The sequence below is a fragment of the Lingula anatina genome, chromosome 1 (assembly GCF_051362555.1).
Source record: "Lingula anatina isolate TDL-2025a chromosome 1, LinAna3.0, whole genome shotgun sequence".
Taxonomy (NCBI): domain Eukaryota; kingdom Metazoa; phylum Brachiopoda; class Lingulata; order Lingulida; family Lingulidae; genus Lingula; species Lingula anatina.
Window position 1 is genome coordinate 56,391,122 of NC_141767.1, and position 15,999 is coordinate 56,407,120.

The 15,999-nt window shown below is 33.1% G+C and overlaps 2 protein-coding genes across 14 annotated transcripts in view; both read right to left on the reverse strand.

Annotated features, from left to right (window-relative positions):
- Positions 1–8,448, reverse strand: part of LOC106169882 (uncharacterized) — a 34,596-nt gene extending 26,148 nt beyond the window's left edge. Inside the window, exons 1-2 of one of the 3 annotated variants that reach the window (XM_024074585.2) lie at positions 8,056–8,448; positions 7,693–7,765 (exon numbers count right to left, since the gene is read on the reverse strand). The gene's annotated coding sequence lies outside the window, so the exon portion shown is untranslated. Of the gene's footprint in view, positions 1–6,244; positions 7,766–8,055 lie in introns of all 3 variants that reach the window. The other 2 variants (XM_013549521.3, XM_087000766.1) reach the window with 2 other exon arrangements.
- A 329-nt stretch (positions 8,449–8,777) lies between these two features.
- Positions 8,778–15,127, reverse strand: LOC106169907 (uncharacterized). 11 transcript variants are annotated; one of them, XM_013549566.3, is made up of 9 exons: positions 14,992–15,127; positions 14,195–14,298; positions 12,330–12,468; positions 11,838–11,957; positions 11,365–11,474; positions 10,952–11,091; positions 10,246–10,486; positions 9,939–10,012; positions 8,778–9,753 (listed from the first exon to the last, which is right to left on the reverse strand). In XM_013549566.3, the coding sequence occupies exons 1-9, from the start codon at positions 15,021–15,023 to the stop codon at positions 9,511–9,513; spliced, it is 1,203 nt and encodes a 400-aa protein (XP_013405020.2). In that variant the 5' UTR covers positions 15,024–15,127; the 3' UTR covers positions 8,778–9,510. The 11 variants fall into 11 exon arrangements, with proteins under 11 accessions (XP_013405020.2, XP_013405022.2, XP_013405024.2 ...); XM_013549568.2 differs by lacking the exon at positions 14,992–15,127 and adding an exon at positions 14,760–14,859; XM_013549570.2 differs by lacking the exon at positions 14,992–15,127 and adding an exon at positions 14,760–14,854 and having other exon boundaries at positions 14,195–14,284.
- Between the last annotated feature and the right edge of the window lie 872 nt (positions 15,128–15,999).

Genomic DNA, 15,999 nt, shown 5'->3' on the forward strand with positions numbered 1-15,999 from the left:
GACAGACATAAAAATGATAAATCTGACAGAAGCATGTGCAGTAACAGTAAACCTGAATGTTACTGTCTAAATAATGGAGAATGTGCAGAAATAAACTTGCCAAGCAAAAATGTTGATTGGTATTAAACGGTAAATAATTCAATTGGAAAATTACATCATCTTCAAAGTTCATGAAAACTGCACTATGATATGGTGGTGGTGAAAGAAGGGGTGGAAGTACGAATGTATACCATCCACACTTGCTCACATATGAGTGGGACTACATTATCAAATTGATCCGAATCTTGTTAATAAGCAAAGGTAAGCCAAATGAAATTAACCAAAAAGCTATTTTAAAAATATGTTAAACCTTCATTTTTGAATGCAACAATAATACCTTTTATTGAATTCTGCTATCAGGTTCCTGGGACATACAACTCCAGCTTAATTGCTGCAAGCTAGTATTACAAATGTAAATAATGAAATTTAAAGTTACATTTTAATGATAAAATTTTTAAATAGCAATAAAAGAAAATACCTCCATAGCACAATCTACTAGGATCAAGTTTATGGAAGTTCCATATGTCTAACACATGCACCATTAAATGATTTGTTTAAATATAAACTAGAATAAATTTCAGATCTCCAGGGAAAGCTTTCTCCTTTTTGTTCTTTGACTTAATTCAAGGGTTCAAGACCCCTAAAGCAATCAGCGAATAATGAAATTCAATTATTCATAATCTTCCCATAATAACATTTTTTATCTCAAGGGGTCTCTTATCTTTTCACTTAAACCTCCAAATGGGATTAACTGCATAATAAGGTAAAGCACTCCACACATTTCATGAGGCATAGATGAACTATTTTACACAGTGACGGAAACTGAAACATTAGTGGTTTTCATCAGAACAATCTCCTTACCTTATCAATTTGCATAAAAATGTAAGAAAATGCACAACCAATATGTCATGACTTGCAATAATAGATAAAACTGTTTTCTCCTGGCCTTTAATTGTCCGTATAAAGGACATTTAAAAACCATTTGTGCCCTATCAACTGCTCCACATCAAGAAAGACAAAAATCAGAAAGTCCTTTGACATTTCACTCTTAGAAAGGAACTCGCTTTCAGTGTTTCCATGAAAATCACTCTTTCAGGATGCAGGTGACATTTACTTAAGGAATGTAATGAATAAAGTTCACAGTGATATGCACTCACTGCAACTTTTATGCAAATACTTAGTAGCAGATATTTACAAACGATTAACAAGATAATTATTTATCATACTTATACAAGTATATAATGAAAATTCATGCGATATGTTGATAAATCAATATAATGAATTTAATTGTGCTAATTAAAAAGTTGTGTTGCCGTTGGATAAAAACTGGTTTTGCTCCATGTAAAGGTTGCTGTTGTTGTGGCATTGATGAGACAGGCATGTACAAACTATTCACTGGATGTCCAACTAGACAGTGAAGCTGAGAAATATACAGACACCAGGCAGAAAAAAACCATCCTCATTGCTCCATTTTAATATAAACAGGCGAAAATCCAGAAAACATTCACGGGTTAATTTCATACAATTTTGCAAAAACACATTTAAAAAAGTTCCAATAACTTCCATAAATATGATCTGATCATGCTGATTTTTTAACTTAACCTACCTTTTTATCAAATAATGCCCCCTAATAAATTTGAAGTAGAATTATGAATTCAGTTTGGCAGTCATTATGGTGAATATGGTGAGAAGGTGGCAAAAATGATACATGTACATAAGACTATGATGACACATACCGAAATAGGTAACCAAAATGTACATGTACAGACACTGTGAGAGCTATCTATCTATCTATCTATCTATCAATATCCTCTTGTTTCCAAAGTACTCGTATAATCACCAGCTTTTCTGTATTCTTACTCAGTCAGGAAGTGGAATGTTAATCTGTTTAATTGACTGCATTCAGCAAGAGTCCCCGTGGACTTGGATCGATCTACATAGACCAGGTTTCTTAATATGAAAATAATATTAATTGAAAATTTCCACCCATTCAGTTACAGCAACTCCCACTATCTTTATTCAGACACAAATAGAACTCTTCATGTCAGTCAAACATATGCCAACATATAAATTGAGGTTCACTGCAAAATAATAATTTTTATTAAATTGAAATTTATGTTATATCATCTTCACAGGAAATTCACAGCCAACCATGCCTATGTAATAGACCTCAAACAGCCATTCAAGTTGTTCACCATGGCATTAAGGCAGATCCGTCCCAGCAGGGAGCCCTTGAGAATAAACAGACTGAGGATTCAATTTAATGCACTTACGTCTATGCTCAGATGTTACAAAGAAGTAAGAACAACAACCATATTTTTCATGCTAAAGGAAAACACCAGGGGTTAACCAACAGCTATAATAAATATGTTTTTTATTGCTTTTTATGTCAAAGAAGCTAAAACATTTAGGATCAACTAAGTTCAATTTTATTATCTCTCTTACATTTAAGTAATTTTGGCAACTTCTAACAAGTTATTTAAGAGGAATTTGAATGGAATACATAATGAGTTGTGGGACATTTGGCACAACACCACCAAAGTCATGGTGATTAAATTGTATTTGAGTAAAAGCTAGATTCTGATTGTGTGTTGGAGGACCTTAAATATCTCACTAGTCAATCCTTGAGGGCAAACAGATCCCAAAAGGAGTGCATGTTTTTGTCAATTAACAATTATTTTAATACCTACATAAAATCTGCTAATACTTCCAATCAGTTAACCAAACTCTCTGCAGCACATTCACTTATTTCTTGAATATTCCATAACTCCAGGGTAAAGAGCCATCATTGTAACAAACACAAGGAAGATTAGAAGTTTGTCTTTGGGTTAGGTATTATTCACTGATTGCATGACTTCTGAAGTTTATATCCTATCAAACTTATCAAAAAATTATTTATCATAGGAAAAATACCCACTTTGACAGTATTACCTTATAAAATCATTAAGCTTGAACAACTGAGTAATATGTCTTCATCAGTTTTTTTCATTTTTTTATTGTTTCAATTCACTGTTCTAGGGCATGCTGCCAATATGATGTCAGACCATCTGCTTCCAATCATGTTTGAAAGAAAATTATATAGTTTCGATTCTTCCATAAGACTATAACTTCCACCAAACAGACTGCAAAAGAATCATTTGAGCCTAAACAACTTGAATAGAAAATAGAAAGACTAAAAATAAATTCCATTTTAAAACCTCAGCTTTTTCAAATTAATTCCATTAATTAAGATACCTAAATATCTAAAAAATATCATTATAATATATAATTAGGCTTTCTTTGAGTAAAGATGGGATTAATACTTTGAAACATATCAGTTACTGAGTTATGTATTTTCATCACACCACAAATGTCTTAAGTAGTGGTTTCCCGCAACTAATTGTCACCATGGGTGTCAGGTCTTCTCCACCAGAGGCCAGCTGGGTGATGATGAACTTGCTATGCAAAAACCCTCACACAAAAAAAGAAATGTGCTCAGTTAATGAGAAATATCTATGAATATCTACCAGTAGTAAGTTATTTGTGAAATGATGGTACCCTCTACCTTCAATATTTGTGTTGGTTTTTGTGGGTCCTGAAACCTTAATGTTGCAGCACAGTAGCTGGGGACAAAGTAATATTTACATTGTACTCCCTGGAGAACTGAGCCGTGCCTCTATGTTAGTAGCATGATAGTGGAATGTATTTATTACCCCTCCCCTACACCCACCCCTCAGTAATAACAACAATAAATAGTATTCAACATAACACTTCAATTAACATTTCACTTATAATTTGGAAGATCACTTAAGACTTTAAAAAATGATCATAAAATATTGTTCGTTGACAAAACTTCACTCTCTGAACCCCGATGAAATCTATTTATTTATTTAAGTCCAAAACCAATAATATAAATTCCTCTTTAAGCTTCTGACATGAACCTGAAGAAAAATCATTGATGATACAATGTAGCATAAGTTTACTCTCAGGTAGTAGAACCTAGCTTGAAAATGCCAATGCACGTATAAGTAATGAAGAACATATTTTCTTGTATTGTAATCATCACATCGTAACAATTTCTCCATCTTTTCCTGGCAACATCCCACCCAGTAGGATGATGTGCAAATAGCTAGCACTGTGGATTCTAAAGCTGGTCTTCCTGCATGAGGATGACATTTATCAAAAAAATCAATTTCTTTTCAGTACAACTAAGTTTGATCAATTAACCAGCAGTCATATATATTTTTACACTATTCAAAATATAAAAAGATTCCAATAAGAAGGGAAATGAAGAAAGAGGAAAACCATCAGTCAAACATGTTATAATTAACTTACTCTTGATGTAAGAGAGCTCAGCTAGTGTACAACAGCAATAAGAGAAAGTAAAACCGGAAACAATCACAATGATCCGTTGAGTAATGCAAACTATTTAAACATGCAACTTTCTTTCCCAGTGGAGATCAGCAAGAGTTCTTTTTGGCTTTTGAAATAGAACTTGGTGGTGTCTTTGCCCTTGGGATAAATCAATCCCAGTAATAGTGGTCTCTTGGGATAGTTAGGGTCTCAAGGTAGCAGATGTATTAAAAAGAGTTGTAACAGTTTGGTACATCCTACTAACCCAGTGACCAACCTATTCAATTATTGTGTACTACTAATTTTTGGCAATGCCCTCCAACTTCAGGTGTGTTATTCTTTTGTTAGAAATCTGTTGATTGGTGTTTTATCAACAGATTTGCACAACTACCTACCCAAATAATCTGAAATATTTTTTCATATTTTTATTCATTATATACAGTGTGTGTGTGTGTGTGTGTGTGTGTGTGTGTGTTAACCTTTGTGTGTGATTTTAGGTGAGTCTGCAAATCAAATAAGTATCACTATTATCAAAACTGATTATGCTATTAATAAAAATCTTTTTTTAAAGACAATATATGTTGCAACTTCTTTTTAAAACAAAATAAATGTTGTAATTTCCAAATACAATCAAATGTAGGAATGTAACTCGATCCAGAAAAAACAAGGTTTGCAGGATAAAGTATGACCACATGCACTAAATTATCTCAAATAATAATTAAATAATACTATTTTTTCATATTTTTATTCAGTGTGTGTGTGTAATTTAAAATGAGCATGCAAATCAAATAACTATCATCTTAATCAAAAATGATTATGATGTAAATCAGAATCTAATGTTAAAACAATATAATGCTGTAACTTTCAAATGAAATTAAATGTAGGAATATAACTCTGGAGAAATGATAACATGATAATAATTTTAATGTCATCAGATGCTTTTTAGTTGACATTAAATGTCACTTTGAAGAATGGAAATGTTGTTGACATTATATTGTTACAGACACACTGTATTTAATAACTTTTCCTTAATAAAGATTAAAGGTATCCTGCATGCATTTAAAGATGTCCAAAAGTCACACTTTATCTTTTCTTTTAATCCACCCCTCAAGACCCTTGATACCTCCAAAAATAATTTTTCATAAAAAATGTTTATATCTTAAAATATCCTGTTTACCTATATGAATACCCCTTTTGCTAAAAACAAAAGTGTGGCTCTGACTGATAAGTTTTAGGTAGGTTTATATTTTCAAAAATGAGATCACTCAGACTCTAAGAATTGCATATTGGCTATAATTTAGAACAGGTTGACATTAATTGAAGAAGTATGCAAAATATGATTAAAATGTTTTAAGTATTTTAGTATTTCATGATCAAATTAGGAAATCAAGTAAAAATATAAAACTACCTCAAACTCAAAATTGACAAATATGTTAACACTTAAAACTTTTATCATACATATTGCATTCATGGTAACTAGCATGACATGCCTAATTATATTTAACATTGAAATGGTTTAAGGCCAATAAGCAGGTTTGAAAAAGTCTTCAATAATCTTCATAGTTTAAACAGCAATTAAAGACACTACAGAAACATGCGGCCACTGGCCTCAGGAATGCAGTAATTTTGTTTACGCAAACAGCATTTACTATTTACCAGATGGATGTTTACAGCTACCTCAGCCAAAATTTTTTAAACTTTTTTTTTACTTCAGTCTAGGATAATTAACTCTTGCCAGTGAACAGTATGTCACAAATTAACCAAGTGGTGTTAATGCACATGTATCGACAATCTCCAACTATTGTGATATATGTTCTGAATCTCATTGTACATCACAAATCAACCCCATTCAACCACATGAAAAGTCACTTACCAACCACAGGCCAGAATGCACAGAAAACTTTCTTGCTAAACCACAAAATTGTTTCTGAACCAGCATCTGTTGATCTTTGCCCTTTGCAGAAAGATATCTCTGAAAACACTTAACAGTCGACTTAACAGTTCTCCCCTTTGTGCTTTCTGTTTGGAAAACGTGTCTATCCTGTCTATTGATCTAATCACAATGTCCAGTAAAAGCATATGTTGCCATTATATTATGGAACTGGTCAGAAGAACCGTCCCTGTGTATCAGCTGCTGCAGCAACAGCCTACTTGTTGGTTTCCAACTCCTTACTCATCTAGACTTCCAAATTCACTCTAAAGCCTCTGCTCAACCTGGGTATCTTGTTTCAGTTTTTTTTTCCCTTTTTTTTCAATTATTTAAAAGAGCTCAGTTTTAGGTATGCAGCAAGATGCTTGAAGTCTACAAGTTCTTATGGGTTCTTAATATTGCTTTTCCTCATTATGCTTCATTTACATTCTTTTACTAAGTTATATGAACTATGTACATCTGGGTCAAGTTATTATGGACATGGAGTGTGGTAGTCATGTAATATTGCATGTCATGTCCACTAGTGCAAACAACAAACTGATCCCAACTTCTTCAGGCACAATCTGGGGAACCTGCTGGGACACTACAGCTTTTCTCTATGATAACTCATGAAACATGACATCAGATCTCAGTGAGCTCAATTGGAGGACGCCCAATTCTTTACATTTATATCAAAACGATTTCTCTGCAGTATGAATTAGATTACAATTTGTTCCGTCTGTTGACTGCACATCAATTCCAGACAACCTTTCCACATTTTCTTCCTCAATAACCCAATCCTTGAAAGGCCAGTGCAGGCTTGTTTACCACAGTTCATTTATCCATATCTTCTCAGAAAATATTTTCCAAAAGGAGCCTTTTTCAAGAAAAGAATACCAAAAGGAACAAACATTCTAGGTGGCCTTGCATTATTACATTGACTGGAGTAGTCAATTCTGACTAAAGTTATTTTTCTAGTTAATGCCATCAGTGAACAACCCTAATATGGACACTGAATAACATATGTGTACAAATTAGTTATTCTTCTTGGTAAGTTGTCAAAAAACTGTTTTGGCTTGCGCATATCTTACCAAGGTGAAAATATTAATTTAGCCACTGTGAGAAGTAAAAAGGACTACATATAACACTCTGGCATGTAAGAAATACAAATAAGAACTCAGCAGATTTTTTATACTTACAGGCCCCCACTTTTTTTTAGTTTTACAATAGGAAAAAAACTATAAATCAATGAGCAGCTAAGAATATGAGGTGTGTTGCGAGACATTGAAATATTAGACTGGTAATAACTATAATTTTAACTGTTGGAATTTCTCGTTATAATTTCAGTGCAGAACACAGCTGATAAAATTCTTTGCTAAATCTATAAGAGTTGTCAAAAAATTTTGACTCACTTTTTTGAGCAGAGTAATTCATTCATGGAACATGCCTTAGGCCATTATAACACTCATGTCACACCCCACACCCCTACACAAAAAAAGGGAAAAAGAAAGAAAAAAGGAAAGAAAAATGTAACAGTTTAAATAATTTAAAATTCAGTATTCTTTTGTTTAAACAAACTGAGGATTTATACAAAACTTCACTATTTTTTCATGCACTACTCTCTTGAACAGTCACACTCGCTGCTGATTTAATAAAAATGGCTGTAAAACACTTGTAATAATCAGAGCCCTGACAATGAAGGATTTTTAGTGCAATCAACCCCCCAACCTCATCTAATCTAGGGTAAATTTTATATACTTGCAACATATACCTACTTGTGCTACTAATTAGTCCCACATCATGCAGTCCACCATTCCAATTTCTAAAGCCATTGGTGCATGCTATACATGTCAACCTGATTTTACCACAACTCCTGCTCCTTTTTTATTTGTTTTCCCACTGCAAAGGACTTGCAATGTTGATTCCTTGCTCTGCTGGGATTGTAAAAGATTTCCTCCTGTATTTGAATTCTTTTCATGTTGTGTTAGATGTTCTGAATAGCTCTGCAACTCCATTCAACCACTTCAGGCTGTGGGGATAATTTTTTAGCCCATTGCCTCATCTCAAGCTTGTTTATCAAAAATATGTGTTATGTGCTGGAATTTTCGCTACCATTCAAAGACATTTCAAGTTTGGAAAGTGTGAGAATGTTTTTTATGATGTCATTTTTACAATCCAAGCTGTTTGCTATCCGTATACTGATAATCTTATCGAATATCTTATCCAATCAAATATTATATCACCCAGTTTTTAATAAGAATAGTAATTTAATAATTATTCAAATATTAAGGGGTCTCTTTCAAAAAAACCTTCTTAGTCTTTATAAATTCATCTAAAGCTGCCTCTGTTAGTCTCTTGCATTACTAGTCAGGTAACACTAAATGAAAAATTTGATCCAAACTAAGTAACATTCTAAGTGCCAAACATAGTGTCTTTGATTGTTAAATTTTATGTAAAAGATAAATGACTCAATATAGCAAAAAGTAAACATTACACATACAGTCCAATAAAATTTATTGTTTAATAAATTAAACTTTAAAATATGACTGCCAATTGACGAGGGCAGTGTATCAAATGCTATACCTACTCTCATTTGGCCGATGAAAGACTCATCACACAATGCACTAAGAGATACAGAATATGCATCTTTCACATAAAATATTCTAAAATCTGCTACATGTACACATATCAGCACACAGCAGATGTGATCAAAACTCTGTAATGGTATGTTCATGACACAAAAGTTACACGATATTACATGCCTGCTCTGAAATGATCCACAATGCACAGATGGAGTCAACAGCTGTCAATTCAAGCACTGTACAACTCTACGCCTTCAGTTTTAACTATTACCCTAAGAGACATTCTAACATAGTTTTTAATCTGTCAATAGGACATTGGTAAAAATTAACAATTTATTTGCATACAATGCAATTCATGTATTTTATTACAAGTAAACACTTAACATACTTGAGTGAACTCTGGTGTAGGTTAAATCACTATATATATATATATATATATATATATATATATATATATATATATATATATATATATATAATTCACAATTGAATACAGGTTTTCCCTTATGAGTAAACAATAATATTTTCTATTCGATAACTTACAAAATCAGTCAAAAATTACACAGCCCAAACTTCAGATTGTAATCACAATTTTAGAGAAAATTATTTCAGGAAAAATAAAAATAACACAATAATGTTAAAATTTCTTTACATACTAGTTTCTTTGATGACTTTTTTTGAGTCAGTCCTCAGTACCTTAGGTTCACCATGTACACTGTGCAATATCAAATATGCCACATGCATTTTTCCTGTATACTGAGACTCGTGGTAAAATATCCCTTTCTGTTTTTCTTTACCAAATCCAAGGCATTTCAGCAGTTCTTTATGTGATTTCCACAAAGTTTTGATATCTGTTGTTGGTTCAACTTTTTCAGAGTCCAGTTTTTTAACCTTAGAGAACAAATACATAAAAATTATATCCAACAGTTACTTCCGTCTTCCTTCTTCACAAGTTTTTTGAAAAATCCCTCAATTTTTCAGAAATTTTACCTTCAGAGTTGAAGCTTCATATACAAAAACATTTTCTCAAAATTTTGCAAAACAATAAAAAACAAAAACAAAAATGTAATACACACCAATTCCATATATAAACCTGCATGTTGCTTGCTAAATTTCTTCACCAAACAATATGAATTCATATAACCAAGTTCTGGAAGATAAAAATGAAACATAGGAATAAAATAACCATGAATCATTTGGACCACTCACTTTAATCATACCGTAATGAAAAGCACTTTATTTCTTGCGGCTCTTGCCTCCAATTTGTCATTAATTTGCTTGAAAATTATACAAGACAGTCAAAAAAGCAAAAAGAACAGAGTGAACCATCAGAATAGTCTTGCAAAGACAAAATAGTTTTATCAGCTAGCCCAAGATTTTTACCTGTGATGGCACAGATTAATGCTAAGCAGGCTTTCACTTCACTCTTTTTTTGTTTCTCTCTTGTATGCACCTGACAATATTCCATTTTCACATAGGCATTTGGTCCTTCATATATAAACCCTAACCCATCCACTAGCTTCTGCCAGCAGTTGAAAAGAGTAGGAGAGAATGGTTTCTGCCTTAGTCTAAGGGAATGAACTTTCATGGGTTCCACTGAGAGCTTGTGCACTGCATCTACAAGCTACAAACACAATATACAACATTTTATGAATAACAGAAGTGACAACCTAACAAAAAATATTTCACAATACATGCAGAATTTATTACTGCATGTACATTTTATATGCCTTATGATGAATGAATGAATAACATCAAGTTGTAGCTTATATATAAATATGTCACTTTAAAGCAAATGCCATCCCTGCTCTCCAACTGCTCTTTCTGTCTGTCCCCTCTCCACCTGGTTACAAAGGGTTTTTTTTCTATTGATCATTATACCTTAGCGCTACAGCTGTATCGGTATGCTGAGAGAATTTACTACACAATTGTACCATAGGGCATTTTCTATTAAGTTGATATTATTAATATGTCAATCTCTCAAAATGTACCATTACAGATGTGATGCTAAGATGTGATGCTCATTGTGAAAAGGGTCCATAATGTTTACTAGAATGTGTTAGAAAAGCCACTTAAATAAAATTCTCACCATTTCTGCCAATGTTAATGCTACATGATAAAACTCCGATTCATTCTTGGCACAGGTAAAGAAATCACGAAGGTCTGGTAACCAATTTTCTCTATGTAGAACTAAAGAATCCAGAGTCTGATGTATTTCCAAAACAGTTGCTGAAAAAAAATCCTGTATAATTTACAATGGCTATTGATATAAAAGTATAATGTACAACTGTTACTGATATAAACAGCATACAGTTTTCCTAAGAATATTTCAAATAAAATATAAAAATAACTGCAAAGGAATTATTACAACTGAGTGAACAAACAACAACAATATGGTGCTACATATAAATGCATTAACAGTTTGACAAGCTCATATGTAGATCAACAAGCCAGGTCATGTATACATGTAGATCAAAAAGTACTTATGCTATTTTTGCTCACCAGGAAGAGGAAATTTTTCTCTTATTGACCTACAACATTCCTTTTCCAAATCTACAACTGCCCCCTCTTGAGGTTTTGGATTCTGATACAAATCCTTTTTCCTGTCTAAGCTGTTCAACAAATATTTAAAAAATATATATTAGTATGGAATCAGTAAGTAATGCATAAATCACTCAAATAATACAAATCCAAAAGGAACTCCTAAGAAAAAAAAGATTTATCTGTACAGAAGCTTATCAATTAATTTTAAAAAAGCTTATCAATTAAAAAACAAATACATATAATATATTAAGATTTATAAAACAATTAAATACTGAGTAGGTAGTTGACCATATACAAAGGATACAATTTTGTGTAGCATTAACTGTAAATTAAGCTAGCTGAAATGGAAACAATCTGGAATCTATATGCAGGTGGGTTGAATGAATCAAAGTAGAAGAGATGCAGGGTTTGATTATCAGGCATATACTCACGGTGCTAAAAAACCCACATCAGGTTGATCAAAGCCTTCAGCACTACCATGGTCCTCTTGTTCACTTTCATCACAGTCATCATCCTCATCCTCTTCACCTGCCTCAACCAAGATTTCTCTTCTATAGGCAAAATTATCATATCAGGGTTTTTTGCAATCACTATAAAGCAAAATATCACAATTTCTTCCATCTACGCATATATCTAGCCTTGTGAAAGTAAAGCACATCAGCAAGAGTGAGAAGATATACAGTCTGCAAATTAAAGTAGGGATATGTACCAACTTATTGATTTTGTGCTAAAGCTCTGATAACATGAATCAAAAATATTTACCTGTTTCCCATCATCTTATTCTGGTTTAAATTCCTTTTAGCCATCTTTAGTTAAACCCTTCATAGAAAGATTGGTAATAACCATGCATAGTATCTATAAGCTTAAGCCTACTTTTCCATTTAAGCATGTACATAAACCAGACTTAAAACAAATAATTTTACCTGTGTATAGAGTGATTTATAGGAGTCAGAAATCCTACGGCAGAATCTGGATGATGAAACAATTTATCTGCATTTTCACTACCACTGCCATTAATCTCAGACATATCAGTATAACTGCAAAACTCTTCCTCTGAATCACCTATAAGCAAGAAAAAGTAAAATCATAAATCATCTTAAAAAAACAGCCAGCTAGTATATAATTATCATAAATTTCCCAAAATTTCATTTCTGCTTCAACCATTTTCACTTAATACCTCTAAATCCACAGCATCAATTGGGAAGTTTTGCCCAGTACCACACTATGATAATTGGTTTTCTAATACTCATCCATCAAATTCAAAACAAAATTAGAAAACACATACTGCAGATATCAATCCCTTTTTAGGATCGATCACGAAATCTAGACAGAACAACTAACATAAATATTTAAATACTACCAACCTTCGTGAAAGGTAAGTTGATGTAATGATACCTTTAGGGATAAAATATCTGTAACCGATGTTGCTTCAAAGTTCATTATGATGGGGCCATTAGCCCTGCTGAGATGGTGCTTCCATATGATTAACTATCTTTTCTACAGTACATGTATGTGCCAGTGACCTATTTCATCCATCTCAATACCCCATTGATAAGATACTACAATATTGTTCATAAATGGGTTAATATATATTCTGTTGTGAAAAGTGTCTATTTGCCATCATAAAACTTGCATTAAAAAAGGGTTCAAAATAAACAACATAATTTGGCTTTGAACAGAATACTTCTATACCATAGCAACAATTTATATACATGTATTTAGCAATATTCAATCTAGTGACAAATAATGTCACAATTTTGATATGGAAGTGCACCTTACCCTACTGGGACCACACAAAATCCTCTTCAGAATGTGTAATTAAGTCAATGAAGTTGGTACTGATATCAAATGGCAAGAAACAGGACTAAAGCTTTTTGCATACTAGTATGAACAACACAGAGGTTCTAAGATGAGCCCTCTGCATATATATCCATACTGTAAGATGTGTGCAGTTTGGGCATTAACTCAGCTGAACAAAGTGTACTCTGTGGCAGTGTGATATCACAGAGCAAACAGAATGGGCAGCTATATAGGCATGCAGCTCACAAACACAACTGTTGATGTGACAACCCTTGAAAGGTTTGTTTTCCTCAAATGGATTATAGAAGAGCTGATATGCTTTTAAGGACTGATTAAAATTATGTACATCTCAGACACAACTAATAGGTTAATGAGTGCCATTTTATATGTTAATATATCATATATTTTCATTTTGGGACAATTCAAAGTGTCATCAATATTGTTAATATTATTACTACAGATTTGTTGTCATTGTTGAAAGAAACTGATAAAAAACTAAAATTCAAATTTTCCATTTCGACCTATTATATGTACATTTCAAACAGATCAAACTCTAAATCAACATAAATGCCACAGATAAAACTGAACATTTCACACTTATATCCACCTACACTGTCACGTGACAGTTAAACCTCAGGTTCATGTGACAACCCTCAAAAAGGAACATGCACGTTAAATTGGAACCAAAGACAAATATGAAATGAAAGTGAAAGTAATTTTCATTGTCATCAAATAGCATAGTAAACTGTTGATAAATTGTCTGGTCAAAAAAAGTCAATCAAAGAAGTTCAACTTGGTTAATTAGATTTGTGGCTAGTACTTGTATATGTTAGTACTAGAAAATCTCTTGCTGACACGATGTCAGTTATATAATATATTCATTATTTAAAACTTTTAACTGTCATCAAAATCCTTATAATATGCTCCTTCTGATAACCAAACATTACCATTTAATGTCTCTGAGTCTTTTTCAGCCAAATATGCTCACCTAAATACCTGGTCACCTCATCATAGCAGTCAAAAGCAAATGCCTGGCAGGCTCGCCCTATTCCTTGGGCTAACGGAACCGGAGACATACCTGTAGTAATGGAACTGAAGGGGAAATACTGGTAGTTGCAAACCTTTAAAATTAATATTAAGGAGAATAAATAATTGTGACATGATCGATTATACCTAAGAGAAAGCAAAAATAAATGCAATTTTAGTTTTCGATACGGTCAGTGGAAGTTTAAAAAATGATAAGATATATACTGTAAGTACATGTACGTACAGTTGAAGTACCGGCTGTAGACAGCAGTCCCTATTTCGGTGACCAATTTTCCATCGAATTAGAAGTCGATATAATAGAGTACATATCACTTTTTCACTGGTATTTGTAAATCGAAACTGTTAATTAATTCCATAGTTCTATATTAATTTCATTGCCAGTGGATCTCAATGATACGGACCACAAATCGACTGCTACATGTACTAGTTACCAGCATAATCGCCAAAAATGGGAATATTTCTGTCATTTAACAAATTTCACACGCCAACATGTGTATCATGCTTACCCTTTCTTTTTTAAATGTGACTGAGTAAGTGCATATCTCGCACTAAATATATAATTTTTCGACGCTATTATACATAGATCTAGCCCTAAAAATAATTCTCGGAATGGGTGGGCGGGATTAGGGCTAGTTCTTATTTAAAAACGTCACGTCCACCTTTTATTGAACATAATAAATACTGAATGTATGTCAAGTGGCACAGTTTCCAAAGGACCGGAAGTATACGGATTCCTACCGCATAACTGGCGTGTTACACGCGAGTGACATCTCGAGAAATAAAAGCTACAAATCCAACAATAAAAGTTCCTGCAGATCATAGGAGTGATACACTAGTGAACATGCCGAAAGGTAAACGTCAGTTGTCGTGGCATTTCACTACGTACTGTCGGCACTTGTTTCCAAAGGAAAGCTTTTTCCATCAGTTTATATGCTGCATGTTATTACCGGTATAAAGCAATTTTATGCCTTTAAAATACTTCAGTTAAATAATGTTTTTACAAAAACGTTTTGATTTTACTATAGGGAATGCTTACATTAGTAAAATAGGTATAAGGACAAAAATCCATTTGGTCGAAATTAATGAGTGATTTTCATTATCGTATGAATACCATATATTACTTGAGCAAAAATGCCCATTAGCTAAGTACTTGGGACCATAGATGAGGAATATTATGCACAAGCTGAATATTTTCTTACTACCTTTGACTTGCAGTCAACATCGTCATAGGCCTTCATCAGCATGATGCAAGTTGTTACTGTTTGGTGAGGGACAATGTGTATTGCCTCTCATATCTTAGTTGGGACATTCGATGACTGGGATTCAAGGACCTTGGTTGAATTCCAACCAATACTGTGACCAGTTATTAAATATATGTTCAGAGATGGCAGAGGCAGAGCTGTTATTGCCTACAGTCACAGATTTCTTGTGTTAGTTTATCCTGGTATTCAATTGTCTACCTGTCTCTCCAGTGTGAAAGGAATTAGACTCATGGAAATTAATCTGATATGCCACATTATTATATTTGAGGGGTCATGTCATTTGGTGCCACTACCCCAGTAGGTGTTGTTTCAATGAAAGTAGTGTTGATACTGTGCTGTATTTCCTGCACATTCTCTCTGAACTGTGAAATTCCTTTACAAGGGAGAATAACTAGCTGTATTTTGCAGACTGTGTCTGTTGGCTAACAATTGGTCACTTAGGTACTGTCCTGACAAGGTTTCATGTAACAACTCACGTTAGTAC

Coding starts and splice junctions, on each gene's coding strand:
- LOC106169907 (XM_013549566.3), bottom strand. CDS start 15,023: ATGTCACTCGCGTGTAACACGCCAGTTATGCG. Junction 14,299..14,991: donor TGTAACACGCCAGTTATGCG/GTAGGAATCCGT, acceptor TTTCCCCTTCAG/TTCCATTACTACAGGTATGT. Junction 11,958..12,329: donor ATAAATCACTCTATACACAG/GTAAAATTATTT, acceptor TTTTGCCTATAG/AAGAGAAATCTTGGTTGAGG.